This window comes from Chelonoidis abingdonii, chromosome 3 (assembly GCF_003597395.2).
Source record: "Chelonoidis abingdonii isolate Lonesome George chromosome 3, CheloAbing_2.0, whole genome shotgun sequence".
In the NCBI taxonomy this organism is placed as follows: domain Eukaryota; kingdom Metazoa; phylum Chordata; order Testudines; family Testudinidae; genus Chelonoidis; species Chelonoidis abingdonii.
The window spans coordinates 157,426,037-157,447,988 of NC_133771.1; the positions used below are offsets into that span (position 1 = coordinate 157,426,037).

A 21,952-nucleotide genomic window follows, 5' to 3' on the forward strand; every position below is an offset into this window, starting at 1 on the left:
GCAAGAAGGAACTGAGGAGCGGGCGGGCCGACAGGGGTATATATTACCCGCTATGGCGGCGCCACTCTAGGGGGCGACCTGCCGGCCCGCTGGAGTTGCTAGGGTAAAAGTCTTCCGACGAATGTGCACGCGCGGCGCGTACACCTATTGGAATGGATATGAGCAACACATCTCGAAGAACAACAGTTACAAAGGTGAGTAACCGTGTTTTCTGGTAAGTATCCCACAATTCACAGCAATAAACAAACCTAGTCATGGAGTATTGCATCCTCGAATATCTACCCAGAGTGCTGTGTAGATATTTCAAAAAAAAGGAACTCTTTGTGCATGCTATGACTCACAAGGGATGTAGCTTAAGCCGCTTTATACAAACCAGCATGGACCTACTCTTTTGGTTTAATTATACCTGTATAATTATAGTGAGAAAAACTGTCAAAAAAGCTTTCCAATGTAGACAATGCCTTAATTAAATATTACTCTAAATTTATCTGCTCTAGGGACTGCAGGATAAGGGGCAACATTTTACAAGTGCTTCAGCAATTTAGGAGATTAAGTCTCATTGATTTTTTCAGTGCAATCAATCCACAGAACCTGATATTCTTTCAAGGAGTGCTGTGTATGGATGTACTAAACTGTATGCATGTGAAAGCAGACACACTGCACAGTTGTAGCTTGCGTGAGTACGGTCAAATCTTCATCAGCATCAGTGCAGTTCTCTAACATACTAAATATAAAATTTGGTATTTTGATTTTTGTACTTGTTTTGCTCGACCTGAATTTTTTAAAAGTTGTGAAACTCAATACATCTTTTCAGTTTGAGGTAAATAACTTCTGTAATTTTCATTTTTGAATTCTACATATAGGAAATTCTAAAACCTATTCTAAACATGTTTCATATTTATCCTTTTAGGTTCTTTAGTAGATGATGAATCTTTGATTGGTGTACTGCGAACAACTAAGCAAACAGCTGCTGAAGTATCTGAAAAGTTATATGTGGCAGCAGAAACTCAAGTGAAGATTAACACTGCACAAGAGGAATATCGACCTGCTGCTACACGAGGAAGCATTCTTTATTTTCTTATCACAGAAATGAGCATGGTCAATAACATGTACCAGACTTCACTGGCTCAGTTCCTAAAGTTATTTGATCAGTCCATGGCCAGGTAAGAATATATAGATTTCTCTATCATTGAAATTTTTGTCTTTCCATTCCAGTTAATATTTATATTAATTATGTTATTGCTTTGTATTTTGTTTTCATACTTTAGATCTGAAAAGTCTCCCTTGCCGCAGAAAAGAATCTCAAATATTATTGAGTATCTTACATTTGAAACTTTTACATATTCTGTCAGAGGCCTTTATGAACACCACAAATTCCTTTTTACCCTTCTTCTGACACTAAAAATTGATCTTCAGAGAGGGCAGGTCAAACCCAAAGAGTTCCAAGCACTTATTAAAGGTAAAACATTAAAAAGGCATTTATATTTAAAATAATAATTGTTTGAATTTCCTTTGGTGAGTTATTGAGCTTTTTAAAGTTAGAAATAGTAAAAAGTAAACTTTGTTTTTATCTTCTGATTTACATTATTTCAAAGTGTGCTTTTAGGTGCACAGCTTCTACCAGGATTCTTCATAACTGGGATTTGCCTGTTCCCTGTGGAATTCGAGGTGGTTCCCGGCTGTTGTGAGCAACTCCAAGATTAAGCTCCATCTTCCATTTTAGGCTATCAGAAGTTATGTCTCTGGAACAAGATGGCAGTTCAGCTCTTCCCAACCAGCTTGTATAGTTTTTATTTGTTCCTCAGGGAAAAGCAATCTCATTTTACCTCTGACTCCTCTGCCCCTCCCCTGATACAGGAAATCACCAAAGCACTGAGGCTTTCCTCTACAGCTGCATAGTAATCCTGCAAGCATCAAGCAAAGTCTAGAGGTACTGTATTTTTAAGTCCATTTTTTAAGAGACCAGGGCTCTTTAAGAGACCAGCAAAGGGCTTCCTTTATGCTTTTCCCCAGTGCCTCTTCTTGCCAAGGTAATACAGAAAATCAGAAAGAAGGAAACAAAAGTGATCTTGGTGGTCCCACACTGGTCCAGGACTCCTTGATTTCTTGACCTTGTGAATATGTCAGTGGAGCCACCACTGTTCCTGAATCCAAGGCCGGATTTGTTATCCCAGGGTCCAATTCTTCACCAGGATCCAAGCAAGTTAAATCTATCAGTTTGGGATTTGAGAGGAAGTTTCTAGAACCAAAGGGTTACTCTGTTGGTCTCATTGCAACTTGTTAGCATGTAGGATTAAAATCAACAAACGGGGCTTACTCAAGGATCTGGTCTAAATTCAAAGCTTGTTGTAGAGAGAGACATTCAGCATCATGTAGCCAAAGTATCTCATGTTCTGGAATTTTTACAAGATGGTTTTGACATCAGTTTGCAGACTAATACCTTAAAAGTACATTTTTCTGCACTGTTTGCAATTTTGAGTATATCCAGAAAATCTTCCATTTCCAGCCAGAAGGACAAACTATTGCTTCCTCCTAAATTGCATACAGCTCCATCTTGGGATTGAACATTGTGCTTGACACCTTAATTCAGGTGCCCTTTGAACCTGTAAAATCAGTTTCATTGTATTACTAGACTATCAAAATTACCTTTTTGATTGCTATCGCTTCACCAAGAAAAGTGTCAGAGTTGAGAGCTTTGAAAGTAGTTTTGAGAATGGATCCAATCTTTATTCCAAAAGTAAATTTAATTTTTCATTGAGCACAAGAATTCTCATTGCCTTCTTTTTGTCCATATCCTTCTTGCCCAAAGAAGCAGCTATGGCATTTACTGGATGTAAGGTGAGCCTTAAAGTGTTATCTGAAAATAAAAGAGAACATAAGAAAAACAGCAGCTTTACTGGTTGTATTTCAGCCAAGAAAAAGATGTGCTAATGCATCTAAATCATCAAACTCTCGCTGGACATGTTGATGCATTGCTGGGGCATATAGAGCAAAAGAACTCAATCCCCCAGAGCTCATTCAGTACGAACAGTGGTTGTATCATGGGCTGAGAAATGGCAGGCCCCTTCCAGAGAAATCTGTAAAGCTGCAACTTAATCATCCCTGCATACGTTTACGAAATTTTAGAAGATAGTCATCAGCCACTGCAGCCTTTGGCAAGAGGGTCTTGCACACAGTGGTGATTCCTTAGAGTAAGGGAATCCTTTCTCTGACAAGTGTCAGAGGAGTATCCATGTTAGTCTGGATCTGTAAAAAGTGACAAAGAGTCCTGTGGCACCATATAGACTAACAGATGTATTGGAGCATAAGCTTTCGTGGGTGAATACCCACTTCGTCAGATATGGCGTCTGACAAAGTGGATATTCACCCACGAAAGCTTATGCTCTAATATGTCTGTTAGTCTATATGGTGCCACAGGACTCTTTGTCGCTTTCTCTAACAGACATTTTTGTCATTTCCTTGCTGACAAAATCTCACACTGAGACTTCGTGGACATAGCTCTGAGAGAGAATGGGAGAATTTGTGGTTGCTTAGCTGAAAAGTTCTGCTTCTTCAAAGAGATCAGTCCACAGATCCAGCACTTCCCTGAAAAAGGGAGATCTGTGAAACTTATTTTTACAAGGTGCTGATGCAGGACAAGAGATTCATTTGGTGTTTCATGGTCCAGAGGGGCTAGCTTTGGAAGCATCTCAAAACTAAGAGGTGGGGGTCTCCAGAAGGTGGGGACTAGTCCCTCATCAGCTGTTCAGTCAGTTTTGATTCTGCCCCCTATAGCCACAGATGTATCCCTTCAAAGAAAGGAAAATTTGCAGGTAAGTAATCATAAATTTTCCCATTCTGGTGGCCTAAAGTGGGGGATGGCAGTAGTTTTAGAGCCCCTGAGCAACAAACACTGGAATACCTTCAAATTTTACAGAGAAAAACCATTGCACATTTGTGGAAAATCAAGGAAGAAGCTGCTAACAAAAAGAAAATCATGGTAAGAAATTATATTCTGTATCCTGATCCCTCTCCCGGTCTGTAACAATTGGTTTGTATCATTTTTCCTTCAGTTACATGTCAGATAAGGAGAGTCAACTATCTCCTGGCTATCTGGGCCTTATGTTGCTCTTCATCCAGATTTAGGCTCTTCAGGATGGTGTTTCTTCTACTTTTGAAAATTTCTTCCTCCTTCCCAGGTTTTCCAGTAAACTCTGATGGGTTAATTGGTTAATGTTTGTACTGTTCTTTGCACATGTAAGCAATGCTGATGAAGGATTGTTTTTGACATATAAGATTCCATTTTACCATTACTTCTATACTAATCACAAAAAGGACTGTCTTGAGAGAAGTTCTTCATCAAGGAATATTTCTCTTCTTACAAGTAAATGCAAAATAATCTACACTGCATCATCGTAGATTAAAGGAAAGTTAATTTATTCATAAGAATTTCCTGTGCACTAAAATAATCCAGAATCAGGAAATGATGTTAGGGCAATAAATCATTTTGTAATAAAATATTCAAAACAGTAAGGTACCCTTCTGTAAAAATTAAGAAAACTGATTGTAAATTCTAGATCTGAAGGATTGTGACATGGATCTAAGATTATGTCCTATATATGAACAAATATTTCAAGTTAATTATACAAAATTAATGTTTAAAACCAAGTCAATTGTCTTTACAGCTGGTGTCAGCTCTGGCTGTGTACACATACTGCTCCGCTTTGGTTGTGGTAGTAGCTACATTATATTGTAGTGAGTATATAATAGTCACACTTGAAAAGCTTCTTTCATTTTGAAAGATTCTACTTGTTTCAAAGAGCAATTCCCTTTCTTAACATAGGTAATATCTCAAAACAAAGAAAACTTCTTAAGTGCAACCACTGTATATTCTTGTTCAAGAGGTTGAACAAGGATAAAATTTTGATTGCTCATCAGTAACAGTACATACTTTAGGACTTAGCAGGAGGTTCTCAGATTTAAGAGTGAGAGCTTCCAAATTAAATAATTGCATACAGTGTTACCAACATATACTTTTAAACTGAACTGGTGAATATATTAAAGGGGCCCCTGCATTCAGAAAGTGAGACGTAGAAATTTAATCTGCAAGTGAGCATCTTGGAGGAGTGAACATAGCTGCTCACATTTAAAACATGTAGAAATCTTAGATGATATCCTCCTCTTCCAATCTAAAAAGAAGCAGGAGAGATGTGAGCAGAAAAAATATCCATCCCTTTTTTCCTCCTCCACTGGCATAATAATTCTCTGAGTTCTAAAGCATAGCTTGTATTGCCTACTGGCATTCCTATAGTATTTCAGCACAATGGAACAGAAATATCAAGCATGATTTATGTGTATTTCATCACAACAATATTCTGTTCCAGGAGGTGCAGCGCTGGATCTAAAAGCTTGCCCTCCCAAACCATTCCGGTGGATTCTTGACATGACTTGGCTGAATCTGGTGGAACTGAGCAAACTTCCACAATTTGCAGAAATTATAAATCAGGTGGTGTTGTTGTTACACTTATTTATCTTTCTTGTATTAATATCCAATGGTCCCAATTAGGATTGGAGTCCCATTGTCGTAGATGTTGTATAGACCCCCTGAGACATGATCACTACCCAGAAGAACTTATCTTCTAAAAAGGCAAAAATAGAAAAGGTCTGGAGAAAAGGGGCCCAACATAGAAGCAAAGTGATATGAGTGATGATGGACACATTGATTCTATGTCTTTCTTTTTTCAAAAATATTCATTTATTTGTATTTATTTTTAATATTTTTGTATATGCGGTATAAAGGTGGAGTGAGTGGGTATAGGAGCAAGGGATTAGGAGTAAGGAAATTAATGGAAGGAGGGACATAAGGGATGAATGTCAAAGGAAAGAAAAAGGAGAGGAGGAGGAAGGAAGCGGAGCATGAAGGGAAGAAGTATGAATTTAGCAGTGAAGGGACTATAAGGGAGATGTGGAAGGTTGTTAAGGCAAACAGAAAATGATGTGGAGAATTCAAATTTTAGAAAACAGTCTGCTACCTTTGATGATGTCTTCGGGCTGTGGAGATCTGAGATGGAGAGGGGTCTGTTCCCTGTCCTGGTGCTACTGCTAACATCACTTTCTGGGAAAATACCTGCTGTGCCTAGAAGGCTAGCTTCATGCCTAGAATGTCATGCTGAGGCAGGGTAGTGTCTGGTGCCATTAGTGGGGATGTCGAGCCCTACAGTTCAAGATGAGGGGATGCAGGGATCCTACTCCTTTCCCCAATACTACTACTTCTAGATGTGGCTGAGAAACAAACATGTACTATTACAAACAGAGAGAGATTAATTCAGAGTTCAAATTATTTGGTTATAAGATCTGCATTTCTCTGGTTTACTTGGCAGTTAGGCTGAGATTCCACATACAGCTATTTCTGAGCTGCTGTTAAACTTCTAGTTCCAGGCAATGCCAGATTGGGAGGGCCCCATAAGAAGAAGAGTTATTCACATTTGCTCCTCCTCCTGTCTGTATGAGTTGTGAGTGAGCAAGCTGTGCTCCCCCAGCCTCATGGAGATATAGTTCTTCTGAAGTTTGAGACTGTCCAAGGCCTAGTGAGCCAGCCAGACCTTTCTTAATATACAATATATATTCAAGTCTCAGCATGTCTCTTCTTCCCCCTGCATTGATCTAAGAATCTTTGCTGTAGAAAACTTTACTTCTCAGGCTATATCTACCACTACACACCAGTTTCAGTGTACATGTAGTTACATGATGCAGTGAAAAGCAAACTCTGTGCACATGTCCATGAAAGACTCCAGTGGGGGGAAAGACTTCATTGGATCCCTGCTGCTGGAGCCTTTCACTACATTGAGAAAAGACTCTGGGAACTGGGATGCAGCAGGGATTCCACCCCACCCCCCCACCAGACCTTTTCCCCTCTACTGCTGTCTTTCCCTGTGGTGGGATAAGGCTCTCGCAGTGGGCAGCTGACAGAGCTTTTCCCCACTGCCTCTCACTGCCTGAGTCTTTTCCTGCATTGGGAAAGACTCCAGCAGTGAGGAAGCAGCAGGACACTACGCTGCTAAAAATAGCAATGTAGACAGAGAGGCATGGCTTAGCTGAGTAGAGAGCCCTGTAGGGTATGTACTTGTGTACATTCTCACACCCTTCAGGCATGTCTTTACTCTATTTGCCTAAGCCATGCCTCACTGGCTACACTGCTATTTATACCCATGTTAGGGGGGCTATGTGCAAATGTACACAACACACTGCCAAAAGAAGTGTGCAGTATAGACATATCTTCAATCACTCCGTTCAGGTCCGAATTCTGCCTCTGTTTTTTAGGTTTTTATATAGAGACCTTCATTGTGGTCTCACTATAGCCCTTATATCTCTTCACAAATATTCTAGGAGAGGTTTGATCACTCTGCTGGTCAGACTTATTCTCACTTGGCATTTCAAAAGCTGCATAATATGGTGGCTGTAGGTTAGCATCAGCTGTTATTTTTGACTTGGGCATCTTTGACAATTTGGCCCATAGTGGCACATGTGATGATTTTAGCTATTATCTCTTGGTTCTTTATTATTAAGAGAGACATACCAATTATAATACTCTTCTTCCTCTATGCTTGTAGTGTAGAATCATCCTGCCAAAAAGATGAACTTACTAGCTTCCTACATAGACTATAATTCTCTGTTTGGGTAGTAATCTATTCTAAGGCAAATTATTAAGAGATTAAACCTTAATATCACAATATTTTATTGTAATATCTTAATATTAGATTATCACAGTGGTTCTTTCTAGCCCTGCAATCCATGAATATTACAGTATACAATTTGGGAATCTGTCTATAGAATTTATGAATTCTGGTTGACATTATGAAGTTATCATGAGCAGTCACTATCAAAACTGCTGTATCATGAATGTGTATCCACCATGCCTTACCTACCTGAAAAAGCATATCTTCCTCACACTGAGAATGATAGGAAAGTATTTAACTTTAAATAATTGTACTTTGACCACAGTAGTTATTTGAAAGAGTAACTGCATCACTACGGAAAGGTACTTCCTCCTGTGTCTGAAGGGAGAGGGGAAGAGGAGAACAATGGAAAGTTACCAAAGGGCAGAATAAAGGAAGCCAGGTGTTGGAAGGAGGCACATAAACTAGGGAGATACACAAGAACAGGGGGCATTGGAGGTTCTGGCCTTTTTGTCTTTAACTCAAGAGGAGAGAGAAGCATTGCAGCACGTAGGGGCTTACATAAGGCAGGGACTCTGCCTTCCTTCCTGAGCCAAGATGCTTTCCCAAGGACTCTTCAGGGAAGGATGAACTACTGAAGGGCACTGCAGTTAAGAAGTTTAGTGTTTTCTAAATGTTTTGTATTCTCTTGTGCTTTATATGATTAAGTAAAAGAGAAATTATGTGAAAATCCTGTGCAAAATATGTTTGTGTTATCTGCTTCACAGTTACTACAAAAGTCTCCTGAGAGAGTTAAATAGTAAACAAGAAAATTCACACCTTGAGATGGAGTTCTGTGTTTAAATATGGGAGAATCCAAAGGGTCACCATTGCATCCAGGGGCTAGGCTGCTGAACAGCAAATTCCAGTTCTCACCCAGGAGTGATAAAGGGTCTGTGCCACAAGAATGTGGCTAGGGTCCCCAAGATAGGGGTAGTGGCTGGATTCCATTCATGTCTTGTAAGTTTAAAACATCTAGTGATCCAGGGATCCAGAGGCTTGTATTCCCCTCACAGCAGGTTGGTGGATGGTCAGTCAGGGGATGCTCAAACAGATCTGTCACCAACATCTTAATATCACAAAACATGTATCTCCAGAAATGCTACAGAATCTCCCCATGATGTGACATATATTCTACTTAGCATAATAATATGAAGGATATTATTAAAACATAACTTTCTAAAATGACTGTGTACATTTTCTTATGTGCAAAGTTTATTTATGTGTTTATTCATGTAATAAATTTAGATATCCCGCAATGAGAAAGGGTGGAAAAGTTGGTTTGATAAAGATGCTCCTGAAGAAGAAGTTATTCCTGATGGATACAATGACTCACTAGATACCTGTCGCAAACTTTTGCTTATCAGGTGAGAATCATCATAGATTTTGGAGCACTGTTCATTACTGAGATAAGTTACTTATTGCAGTAAATATCGAAGTGTATCACTGTGCTGTAGTTAATAGTATCTGCACTGTATAAAGTTTCTATATATGATATGCAGTAATATTTAACTATTAAGATTCACTCACTGAAAAAGGAAACTTTATGTTTGGAATCATCTAGTATGTAGTTAATAGTTTTCCAGAAAATACCTTTCTTCAACTTTGCCTTAAATATTAAGGCAATAGGAAGAGGACTCTAGAAACCCCCAAAAAATTATTGAAAATGTTAAAATCATTTTCATTCTATATGTTTTTTAAATGATGATTTTTATTTTTGTGTGGAAATTATCATAATTTTTATTTTCATTTTTTGTTTTCAAAATAACTAATTTTCAAAAATGAAGGGTTTTTTGTTTTTAAAAAGAGATGAGGTTATTAAAAATCCCATTATGTGACTACATTGATTAATCAAAACTACCAATGCAAAAAAAAAAAAAAAAAAGTGGATTGCTTTAAATCAAAGTAATGAAGTCACCAATTTGAACCATGATTTAAATCAGCAAGCGGAAAATCTTGATATAAATAATCAATTTTAATCATGTTTTGTATTTGCACTTTTTAGTTATTTTTCTAAAGAAAGGTTGATCTCATTAGTTGGTAAGTATTAGACCATCTTATATGCAAATAAACATAGCCTTTACATTAAATTTTAGTCCTTTTGATAACCAAGGGGATACAATATATGTATACACATCTATTTAAGCAATTAGGATCTTAATGTTTACATTTTAGATTCTTAATCTTTATATTTTTATTATGATAGAGAATGGTGAATGATGTACTTTGTATTTACCAAATTTTATTTGTATTCTGTGTCAAGAGCTATTTGGATGGAAAGTTAAATTCAATTAAAATGCACAAAACCAGCATTTTAATTGTTTTTAGTCTATAAAACTACTTTAAAAGTGCTGGATTCGTAAGAAAAAACTGTATCTAAATGTTTATCAAAACATGTTTTACATTTAAAATTAACTTTTTTCGTTTTTTGTCTCCGCTGCTGCCTGACTGCGTACTTCCAGTTCCAAATGAGGTGTATGCTTGACCAGTCAATTTGTAACTCTGGTGTCCATATGTGGTAATCTAGCCTCCCAGTCCCAGACCTGAACTTTAGCGTCCACAATCTGGTCTGTCCCAAACCTGGACTTTTGCGTCCAAAGTCTGGGGCTTACCTGAAACTCCCCCAAGCTCACTACCAGCTTGGGTATTGGTGCCACCAGGTCAGGAATTTAATAGAGAGCATCCCCTCTTTCCTCTCTCTGGTGCCCAACCCCCTTGGTGGACCGATTCCCAAATCCTTGGTGCTAGAAGCAGGGAGAAACTCCTTCCCAGGCTTCCAAAGAAACCGTTTCTCTGCTCCAAAGAGATAAGGTTCTTCACCCTCAGCATTTGGATGCAATATGCAAACAGTTGGGCTTGCCTCCCCGTGCCTACTCTTTCCCTGAAAGACAATAGGATAGCCCACGCTGCTTTTCCCGTCCCTTGCTCCTAGGAAAAGAAACTTCACAGTTTAAAAAGAAAATTTATTAAAAAAGAAAGATATATAAAACAATATCTTGCATTAGAAATCAATACAGGCTCTCTGCTTTAGAAGATAATGAAGAACCAGTTGATTTAAAAAGATGCCCAATAACCGTCCAACATAAACTACATGTGAATACCCACAAAGATCTCATAGCGAATTACTTTGCGTTCTGGGCTTACAGATGTTAGAAGAATCTTAGATAAGATGGAGTTAGGGGAACCTTGTTACTCCAGCCGAGAACAAAAAGACCCCCTGGTATACAAAATTCTCCGCCTGACTTTAAACAATCCAGTTTTCTGATTGGTCTCTGGTAGGTGTTTGGTTACCCTTTCCGGTACGAAGAACATTAAACCTACCTTCCTAATCTATTATGAACCATAATCTGAGATCTCGTACTTGGCAGATTAGGACCTTTTTTTGTAAGAACAGTAAAGCACTGCTCTGACACAAATGGAAGTGCTCTACTAAATGTCAAAGTATGAAGACACTTCAGTTTCTTCAAACAATTTTAAAATTGTTTTTAATAGAGCAAACACTTATTTCCCTATTGTGTTCTTAACTGGCTTGAACTGTTTTGCTGAAAATAAAAAAAAAAAAAAAAAAAGCTTGAGACAGGTACCCAAGAGGAAATTTCAGTCCAACGTTTAAAGTGTCAAGTTATGAGCAACTGAAACAGGATCTTACAGGAAGTGTTGGACAACCATAATGTAAGCAGTACTGCCAGCTGTGCCGATAAAAATTATATTGGGTAGTATAATATTATGTAGTTGAGTCTCTACACAATTAAGTTACATTTCTCATGTCAGGGTTCCTTCCCACTCTGAACTTTAGGGTTACAGATTCGGGACCTCCATGAGACACGAACTCTAAACTTAATTACCAGCTTAGATCTGGTATCGCTGCACACCCCCAGCACACTTTTTCCCTGGATATCTTGAGGGACTTCACCAGTTCCCTGGTTAACACAGACCAAACCCTTGGATCTTATAACAAGAAATTTAACCATCCCCCTTTCTTTCTCCCCCAACTCCTTGTGGACTAAAACAAGGAAACTCAATCAGGTATTTAAAAGAAGGCTTTTAATTAAGACAAGAAAGGTAAAAAAAACCCTCTGGGAGAGATTAGCATACAGCTACTCTCACAGACAACAGATTCAAAAACACAGAGGATGTCCCCTGGCAAAAACTTAATACACACAAGAATACCATTGATAATATCCTAATGAAAAACAATTACAATGAAATAACAATAACCTATTTATCCCTTTCTAAAACTTACTACTCTGATAAGAGGCTGGTTCCTTGGTCTTTTTCACTCGGGCTAAAACTGAAACTCTAAACAAAGGAAAACTTCCCTTCTTCCGTTTGAAACATCTTGTTCCTCCATTGGTTCCTCTGGTCAGGTGTCAGCTAGGCTAGGTGAACTTCTTAACCCTTTACAGATAAAAGAGGTACTAACCCTTAACTATCTGTTTATGACGCTCATTATTAGCCAGTTCTTGACACAGCTTTAATTTCACAACTGAACCAATCCAACTGATATAGTGTGTAGTAATATGGCTTCAGTGTATCTAGTCTGTTTACTATGAACAGAGTAGTGCTCTCTAGTGTCACATTTCTTGTTCCACTTAGACATTGAGGAAATTGTAAATGCAAGTTTAATTGGGGGGGAATTTAAAAAAAAAATTTTTTTTACCAATGACTCCTCTGTGGCTGGATTTGCAAACTTAACCATTTTTAAGGTCTATTAAAAACAAATAGTTAAAAATGTTTGGGAATAGAATATTTTAGGTTATTTTATTGTCAATGTTTCCTTAACATGTTTTGTCTCATATGTAACCTCACAGTCTCAAATTTCCTTCCATAGCCTTGAAATGAAATTAAATAAAATAAAGGAAAAAGATACTGAATTTGTAGCTCACTACATATGTGTATTTCCAGGTCTTGGTGCCCAGATCGCACGCTTTCCCAAGCCAGAAAGTATATTGCTGATTCACTGGAAGAGAAATATACAGAACCAGTCATTTTAAATTTAGAGAAGACTTGGGAAGAAAGCGATACACGAACACCCCTTATCTGTTTCTTGTCTATGGGGTCTGACCCAACTATTCAGATTGATGCCTTGGCGAGGAAACTTAAACTGGGTATGAACATAATTATTCATTCTCATCATAAAAAGGAAATATAACTTTGGGGGTTTTATTCTAGAAAACTGCATTATTAAACCTACCTTACCATTAGTTATCCCTGAAACTTTCTCATAGAGATGGAGAAAGTAATTAATACTTTAAATAAATACGGTGGTGCTGAATATCATTCTTTTAGGGAGTGCAACAGTAATATGTTCTCAATATTTACATTGCTTGTTAGTTATCTTCCTTCCAATCCATGACATTATTCATTCTATAATTGTAAGTATTTCTGATAGATACCTACTCTGTCTTATAGCTTGTCTACACAGGATGTTACTGCACAGCAAACCAGGGTGTGAATGTACATTGCATTAGCTTGCAGTGCAGTAACATCCTGTGTGGACACTGCTGTAGTGCAGTAGAAGTTCTTCTTCAAGTGCTTGCTCATATCGATTCCAATTAGGTGCACGCATGCCACGTGCACGATCGTCAGAAGATTTTTACCCTAGCAACACTTGGTGGGTTGGCTGGGTCGCCCCCTAGAGTGGCGCCGCCATGGCGCCGAATATATACCCCTGCCGACCCAATGCCCCTTCAGTTCCTTCTTACCACCCGTGACAGTAGTTAGAACTGTGGAGCGCAGCTTAGCTGATCTCCACCCTCCCTAGCATTGGTACCTGCTAATAGTTCTGATTAGTGATTAATAGTTGTTAATAGTTGTTTATAGTTGTTAGTAGTTACTTTGTGTAGTTAGATTTAGCTTACTCACTGAGGGGGAGCAGGGTCTTCTCCCCTGTCCCAGTATCCAGGCCCATGCCTAGGTCCCCGGGTTTCAAACCCTGCTTGGCTTGCCTGAAACCAATGCCTACAGGAGACCCCATAACTCTTGCCTAAGGTGTCTGAGGGAACCCCACCAGGCAGATAAAACAAGGTTACTTACCTTTGTAACTGTTGTTCTTCGAGATGTGTTGCTCATATCCATTCCACGTATAAATACCCCAGCCGACCCGGCCACCCTTCAGTTCCTTCTTGCCGGCTACTCCGACAGTGGGGAAGGAGGGTGGGTGTGGAATGGATATGAGCAACACATCTCGAAGAACAACAGTTACAAAGGTAAGTAACCTGTTTTCTTCTTCGAGTGATTGCTCATATCCATTCCAGTTAGGTGATTCCCAAGCCTTACCTAGGCGGAGGGGTCGGAGTGAGACGTGGCAGCCTGGAGTACCGCCACTCCAAAGGCTGCATCGTCTCGAGACTGTTGTACCAACGCATAGTGTGAGGCGAAAGTATGGACCGATGACCAGGTCGCAGCACGGCAAATCTCTTGGATGGGGCACGTGCGCCAGGAAGGCCGCTGAGGAAGCTTGCGCCCTGGTGGAATGCGCTGTAAGGCGACCGAGGGGAACATGAGCTAGCGCGTAGCACTTGCGAATACAGGCCGTGACCCAAGAGGAAATCCTCTGGGAGGAGACTGGTAGACCTTTCATCCGCTCCCGCAATGGCCACAAAGAGCTGCGGAGACTTCCGGAAGGGCTTGGTCCTTTCCACATAGAAAGCTAGCGCTCTGCGCACATCCAAGGTGTGTAGCTGCTGTTCCCGCCGAGAAGCATGAGGCTTCGGGAAGAAAACCGGGAGAAAGATGTCCTGGCTAGTATGGAAAGCAGACACCACCTTAGGGAGGAATGCCGGATGAGGTCGCAGTTGTACCTTGTCTTTATGGAAGACAGTGTACGGAGGGTCTACAGTGAGGGCCCTGATCTCCGAGACCCTGCGTGCTGAGGTGATCGCCACCAAGAACACCGTCTTCCACGAAAGGTAGAGAAGCGAACAAGTTGCAAGCGGCTCAAAGGGCGGCAACATAAGCTGTTTAGGACCAAGTTCAGGTCCCAGGAGGGGGCTGGGTGACGAGCGGGGGGATAAGTACGCTCCAGGCCCTTCATGAAGCGAGAGACTACTGGGTGAGAAAACACCGAGTAACCACCCTGTCCCGGGTGGAAGGTGGATATCGCTGCCAGGTGCACCTTAAGGAGGAATTCGCCAGGCCCTCCTGCTTAAGGTGCCAGAGGTAGTCGAGGATTGTCGGGATTGACGCCTGTAAGGGAGAAGCATCGTGCGATGCGCACCAGGCCGTGAAGCGCGTCCATTTGGCCACATACGTCCGGCGGGTGGAAGGCTTCCTGCTACTAAGGAGGATGCGCTGCACCGAATTGGAACAGCGCAACTCGTCAGCGTTCAGCCATGCAGGAGCCACGCCGTGAGGTGGAGGGATCGCAGGTCTGGGTGACGAAGCCTCCCGTGGTCCTGTGTGATCAGGTCTGGGACACAGGGGAGGGGAATCGGAGCGGCTACCGACAGATCCAGGAGCGTGGTGTACCAGGGTTGCCTGGGCCACGCAGGCGCGATCAAGATAAGATGCGCCCTGTCCTGCGGAGCTTGAGCAGGACCCTGTGCACCAAGGGAAACGGAGGGAAGGTAAAGCAGGCGGTGGTTCCAGGGCAGGAGGAACGCGTCCGTCAGCGATCCGGGGGAGAGGCCCTGGAATGAGCAGAACTCCTGGCACTTCCTGTTCGAGTGGGAGGCAAGAGGTCTACGAGGGGAAACCCCCACCTCTGGAAGACGGAGTAAATGATGTCCGGCCGGATCGACCACTCGTGGCAGAGGAAGGACCTGCTCAGCCGATCCGCCAGGGTGTTCCGGACTCCTGGGAGGAAGGATGCCACCAGGTCCACCTGGAGGCTATGCAGAAGTCCCACAGTTGAATAGCCTCCAGACACAGGGGAGACGAGCGGGTCCCTCCCTGCTTGTTGATGTAGTACATGGCCGTTGTGTTGTCCGTAAAGACGGAGACACAAACGGCCACGAAGGTGCTGTTGGAACGTCTGGCAGGCTAGACGAACAGCTCTCAGCTCTCGGACGTTGATATGGAGGTTGAGCTCGTCGGCTGACCAACAGCCTGGGTCTGCAAGCGACCTAGATGGGCTCCCCAGCCGAGGGATGACGCGTCCGTCGTAAGGGTTAGTGACGGTTGCTGCGGATGAAATGGCATCCCCGCACAAACCAGAGACGGGTCCAACCACCAGTCGAGGGAGCGTAGGGGACCTGGAGGGATCGTGAGCAGCACGTCCATGGAGTCCCTGCGCGGGCGGAAGACCGAGTGGAGCCACGTCTGAAAGGGCCGCATGCGGAGCCTGGCGTACTTGGTGACATAAGTGCATGCAGCCATATGTCCCAGAAGAGCGAGGCAGGTGCGAGCCGAGGTTAGATGAGCGGCTTGCAAGCGCCGTATGAGTGAAGTGATCGCCAGGAAGCGGGCTTGCGGTAAGTAGGCTCTGGCGAGGGAGGAGTCCAGGGTCGCTCCTATGAAGTCCAGTCTCTGTGTTGGAATGAGAGTGGACTTCTCCGGATTGAGGAGGAGGCCCAAGCGGCCGAAGAGGTCCGTGATCACGGAAACGTGATGACTGACTTGGGCTTGCGAGGCGCCTTTGATGAGCCAGTCGTCCAGATACGGGTAGACATGTATCTGCTGCCTGCGAAGGTGGGCGGCGACGACTGCCATGCATTTTGTAAAGACCCTTGGGCCGTAGACAGGCCAAAGGGGAGGACAGCGAATTGAAAGTGGTGTTGTTGATTGTGAACCGAAGGTACTTCCTGTGCGGGGGAAGATCGGCTATGTGGAAGTACGCGTCCTTCATGTCGAGGGCGGCGTACCAGTCTCCAGGATCCAAGGACGGGATAATAGTTCCCAGGGAGACCATGCGGAACTTCAACTTGCGTAGCCACTTTGTTGAGTCCCCGCAAGTCGAGAATAGGTCGGAGACCTCCCTGGACTTGGGATGAGGAAATAGCGGGAGTAAAATCCCTTCCCCTCTCGGGTGCGCGGAACTTCCTCTATGGCTCCTGCAGTGAGGAGAGATTGCACCTCGTGCCAGAGGATTGCTCGTGAGAGGGGTCCCTGAAGAGGGACCATGGAAGGGGGGTGGAAGGCGGGGGTGAAGCAAACTGGAGGTGGTATCCTTGCTTCACCGTGCGTAGCACCCAACTGGTCGAAGTAAGATGTGACCACGCCGGAAGGAAGTAGGAGAGGCGGTTGGAAAAGGGGGGCGAGAAGGATCCTGAACTGAGTCTGGTAGGCCGTCCCGGGCGTACCTTCAAAAATGCCCTTGGGCCCGGGTGGGGCCTTAGAGGGACCTTGAGACTGCCCCGCGTGGGGGCCAGACTGGCGCCTTCGCCCACCCCGGCCTCGCCTTCTATTGAAGTCCTGCCGGTTTCGAGGCGGAAAGTACGGGCGGCGGGGTTGGGGCCTAAAGGGCCTACGTTGGGTCACGGGCGTGTGCATCCCGAGGGACCTCATGATCACCCTGTTGTCTTTTCAGGCTTTGCAGCCGAGGTCCGTTTTGTCCCGAGAACAAACCCCGGCCCTCAAAGGGTAAGTCTTGAAGGGTGTATGCAGCTCCGGTGGCAGGTTGGAGGCCTGGAAGCCAGGAGATTCGCCTCATTGTGATACCCGAGGCTACAGTCCTGGCAGCCGAATCGGCCGCGTCAAGGGGAAGCTTGGAGGGAGGTCCTGCCAACCTTTTTGCCCTCCTCCACAAAGGCTGCGAACTCCTGGCGCGAGTCCGGGGGCAGCAACTCAGTAAAGCGGCCAACCTCCGTCCAGGTGTTAAAGTTGTAGCGGTAAAGCTCAACAGAGCCTGCTGGTTGGCCACTCGGAGCTGTAAGGCACACTGCCGAGTACACCTTCCGGCCTAGCAGGTCCATCCGCCTAGCCTCCTTGGATTTAGGGGCAGGCGCCCTGTTGGCCGTGGCGCTCCCTGTCGTTGACAGATTGTACATACTAAAGGAGGGGGGAGGGTGGACGTACAAGTGTTCGTACCCCGGGAGGGCACCATGTACCTCCTCTCCACCCCTTTAGCCGTTGGCGGAATGGAGGCTGGAGACTGCCACAGGGTATCAGTAGCAGCCTGGGATGGTCTGATAAATGGCAGGGCCACACGTCGGGGTATCAGCGCCAGGATGCTGACCACCGGATCGTCCACCTCCGGCACTTCCTCTACCGGGAGGTTTATGTTGAGAGCCACCCGGCGAAGAAGGTCCTGGTGGGCTCTCAGATCTATTGGCGGCGCCCGAAGAAGAAGACCCCGCCACGGCCTCATCCGGGGAAGAGGAGGAGGATATCCCGGGACGAGTGGGTCCTGAATGGCACCGTGCTTCTGTGGCCGTTCCTGCTCGAGATGCTCCCGGGGAGTCTGGAGGATGGATGACATGGTCCTCTGACTCTGCCGGAGGAGGGCGGGATATGGTGGCTTCCGCGCCCTGCGTTCCGAAACAAGTGTAGGGGCCGGGACCAGGGGGAGCACCCTGGGCTTGATGGTATGCCCAGGGTGTCCAGAAGGGCCATTGCTGCTGTCCTGCATCCGGGGGGGGGGGGGACGTGCATCTTGAAAAACAGTCCCAAAGCGGCCAATGTCAGTATCTTGGTCCCGCTGTAGTAACTACGGCCTGCGAGGACGGCCGACTCCTGACCGGGCGCCGGCCACGGAGGAGCCGCAAACGTGGGCACCGAAGTGCCAATAGATCGAGCAGCTCTGGATCTTGGGGACCGGTGCCGTACGGGTATCAGGTACCGCGAGCCCGACCGGGACCTGCGACCAGCTCTGTGCCGGGAGGTCGACCGGGACCTCGAGCCCTTATGGCGAGATCGGCTCCGTGACAATGACGACGGTCCCTGTAGCGGTGCGGGGAGCTCGACGGTCCGCGAATAGCCGGTATCGGGACGGTCCTTGCGAGAGGCGGACGGCGTCGTGAGCGTGAGCTGCACGTGCTGAGCGGTGGCCGCGACGGCGAGCGTGCCGAGCGGTGAGCGGTGCCGCGGACACTCCGCTCCTTGTGTAGCGACGGCGAACGTGCCGGCAGACGGTGAGCGGTGCCGCGAGTGGAGCTGTGGCTGCCGAGCGTGATGCTGGAGCGACGCCGAGATGTGGAGCGGCGACGGAGTGGACCTCGAGCGGCGGCCATCCGGAGCTGTGACAGAGGGCGGCTGCTGGTAAGAGCGGCTTGCCTCTGGAGAGAGTCGCACGGACGGCGTGCCGCAGGCACGGGCGTGCCGGGTCAGTCAGGGGCAATGAGGTCTCTTGCCGCTGAAAAAAAGTCTCCGGCGTCGAAGGCAAGGTTAGCTCGACCCCACGCGCCGGATGCCGGGGAGCTTCCAGGCGCCGGACTCGACGGCCCTCGCGGGGCTGGAGTCAACGGGCCGGTTTAGGGAGGCGCCGCACCGGGGCCGGTGCCGGCGTCTCTGCCTTGGTTGCAGTCTCTGCCTGCGGTGCGGCGTAGAGGAGCCCGTCCGAGGCTTAGCCGACTTCGACCTCGAGAGAGGGGAGCGGCGTGGGGCTTCCTTCGGCATCGGCTGCGCCCGGGCCGCCGAGGAGCCTTTGTGTCAGACGGTGCTGACCGTGCTCGGTGCCGAGGGCGGCGTCACTCACTGCTGGCTATACTCGGTGCCGGCTTGGCGAGGGTGCTAATGCCGCTTCCATAAGGAGCTGCCAGAGTCTAGCGTCCGCTCCTTCTTCGTGCGCGGCTTAAATGCCTTGCAAATGGGGCACTTCGAAGATAAGTGCGATTCCCCGAGGCACTTAAGACAGGAGTCGATGGGATCTCCTGTCGGCATTGGCCTATTGCAGGCGAACACTGCTTAAAGCCCGGCGAGCCAGGCATGGCTACAAGTACCGGGCGCGCTTCTATGGGTAGGGAAAGAGCCCCAGGCCCCGCGAAAACTATTACTAACAAAAACACTAACAACTATTAACGTTAAAGACTGTCATAAACTAATTAACTATGTAAAACAAGAACGATTAAGTAACAAGAAACAAAAACGAGCGATTAGCTAGGGAAAATCGCGAGGTCAGGGTAAACTGCACTCCGACTGTTCCAACGACGCGACAAGGGGCGGTAAGAAGGAACTGAAGGGTGGCCGGGTCGGCTGGGGTATTTATACGGCGCCATGGTGGCGCCACTCCAGGGGGCGCCCAGCCGACCCGCTGAGTGTTGCTAGGGTAAAAGTTTCTCCGACGGCTGTGCACGCGGTGCGCACACACCTAACTGGAATGGATATGAGCAATCACTCGAAGAAGAAGTGCCACATTTGCAAAGTGTTCAAGCCAAGGACCAGAAAGGAGCAGGACTCTAAACTGAAACAGCTTCTTATGGAGGCGGCACTTAGCCTGGTCCCTTCCTCTTCACGGGACCCGGCACCGTTTTCTTTGGTGTGGAGTGCCTCAGCGGCACTGGCAACTCGTTCGGACTCTACTAAAGACTCACATCAAATCTCCCTGGTGCCCCCACCACCACAGTGCCGGTCCTTATTGCTGAATCAGAAGAAGCAGCAGCCCAAGCAGGTGCCGGCCACTTCTTGTTTGTTGGTTTGACAGCCACCAATGCTGCCCACACCGCAGTTGGCGCCGCGTACGTTGCCGGAGCACATAGGACAAGTAATGGCTCCTGCACTGCTGAGTCCAGCGCCACAAGGGCCATTGAATCCAGTGCATGTAAGCTCCCCAGTGCACATGGCAGTCAAGCTGAGACTGCCTTCCACACCAGAGACCTTTTCAACAGCGCAGGACTTGATCGTGCTCACAGAGCTGACTCCAGAGCTGACCACCAGTGCGGATGGTGCTGTCAAAGGGGAAACCGTCACTGATGCAACTGCCATCATCGGGTGAAGCAGGACGGTACTGATCCTGGTCCCAATTGTGGTCCCGGCACCATTCACAGCATCACTCGCAGTCCCGGCACCGATCTTGCTCTTGGTGCCAGTCATACTCACGGCACCTTTCTGGCTCGCGGAGGTCTGATTTGCATTATGGCCAGTACTGACTGGACTCCATGCTCTGTTCCCGGTACTGGTCAGAGCAGTGCTCATCCCAGAGCCAATCTTGGGGCTGATCTCGCCAGAGGTCGCTGTCGAGATCCATATCAGGTTCCTGGTACTGATACGACCGCAGGCACCATTCGCCATCTCAGTACTGCACTGCATCACACCACCAGCACCATTATGTATGGCACCGCCTTGGCCGTCTCACTCTACCTCTGCGTCGTCTCGCTCACAAGGTGGCTATCACACTCAGGACCAGGCTGAGGATGATGCAGGCCAGTGTCTGGAAGAAGGCCAGGACCCGGGGCAGAAACCCCCACAGTGGTCCTTTTGGATCTCCTGGGCATATCATCAGGCCCAAGGGGTTCCTTTGGGGGCCTCCTGTTCTGCCCCTTCGGAGCCATGAGTACCGGAGGCGACCACACCCCACCTTCCTTCCTAAGGCAGTGTCTGCCTTCCATGTCAACCAAGGTATCTTCTTTCCAGTCTTCTATCCAAAGCCGCACACTTATCGACGAGAACAACAGTTTCACTCTCTAGATGTTTGCAGGGCCCTCACCTTTTACATCCAGCACACAAAACCTTTTAGGAAGACGACCCAGCTGTTCATAGCTGTGGCAGACTCGATGAAGGGGCTCCCGGTCTCCACCCAGCGCATCTTGTCCTGGATCACATCATGTATCCGTGCGTGCTATGACTTGGCTGGTGTCCCAACTAAACACCTTACTGCCCACTCCACTCGGGCTCAAGCTTTGTCCTCCACCCTCGTGGCTCATGTACCCATACAGGAGATCAGAAGGGCAGCGACTTGGTCATCGGTACATACCATTGCTTCCCACAATGCCATAGTGCAGCAGTCCAGAGATGATGTAGCATTTGGTTCAGTGGTCCTTCGTTCCGTGACATCTCACTCTAGTCCCACCGCCTAGGTAAGGCTTGGGAGTCACCTAATTGGAATCGATATGAGCAAGCACTCAAAGAAGAAAAGATGGTTACTCACCTTTGTGACTTGGTCCTCACTCACAACTATTTCACATTAGGGGACAATATATACCTTCAAGTTAGGGGCACTGCTATGGGTACCCACATGGCCCCAAAGTATGCCAAAAATTTTATGGCTGACTTAGAACAATGCTTCCTTAGCTCTCGTCCCCTAATACCCCTACTCTACTTGCGCTACATTAATGACATCTTCATCATCTGGACCTATGGAAAAGAAGCCCTCAAGGAATTCCACCATGCTTTTAACAATTTCCATCCCACCATCAACCTCAGCCTAGACCAATCCACACAAG

The 21,952-nt window shown here is 46.0% G+C and overlaps 1 protein-coding gene across 1 annotated transcript in view; it reads left to right on the top strand.

Annotated features, from left to right (window-relative positions):
- DNAH8 (dynein axonemal heavy chain 8) overlaps positions 1 to 21,952 on the top strand; it is a 621,721-nt gene that overhangs the window by 538,105 nt on the left and 61,664 nt on the right. Inside the window, exons 79-83 of the mRNA XM_075064269.1 lie at positions 911 to 1,163; positions 1,269 to 1,459; positions 5,364 to 5,485; positions 8,943 to 9,061; positions 12,600 to 12,802. Of these exons, the coding sequence (XP_074920370.1) occupies positions 911 to 1,163; positions 1,269 to 1,459; positions 5,364 to 5,485; positions 8,943 to 9,061; positions 12,600 to 12,802 (888 nt within the window). The remainder of the gene's footprint in view (positions 1 to 910; positions 1,164 to 1,268; positions 1,460 to 5,363; positions 5,486 to 8,942; positions 9,062 to 12,599; positions 12,803 to 21,952) is intronic.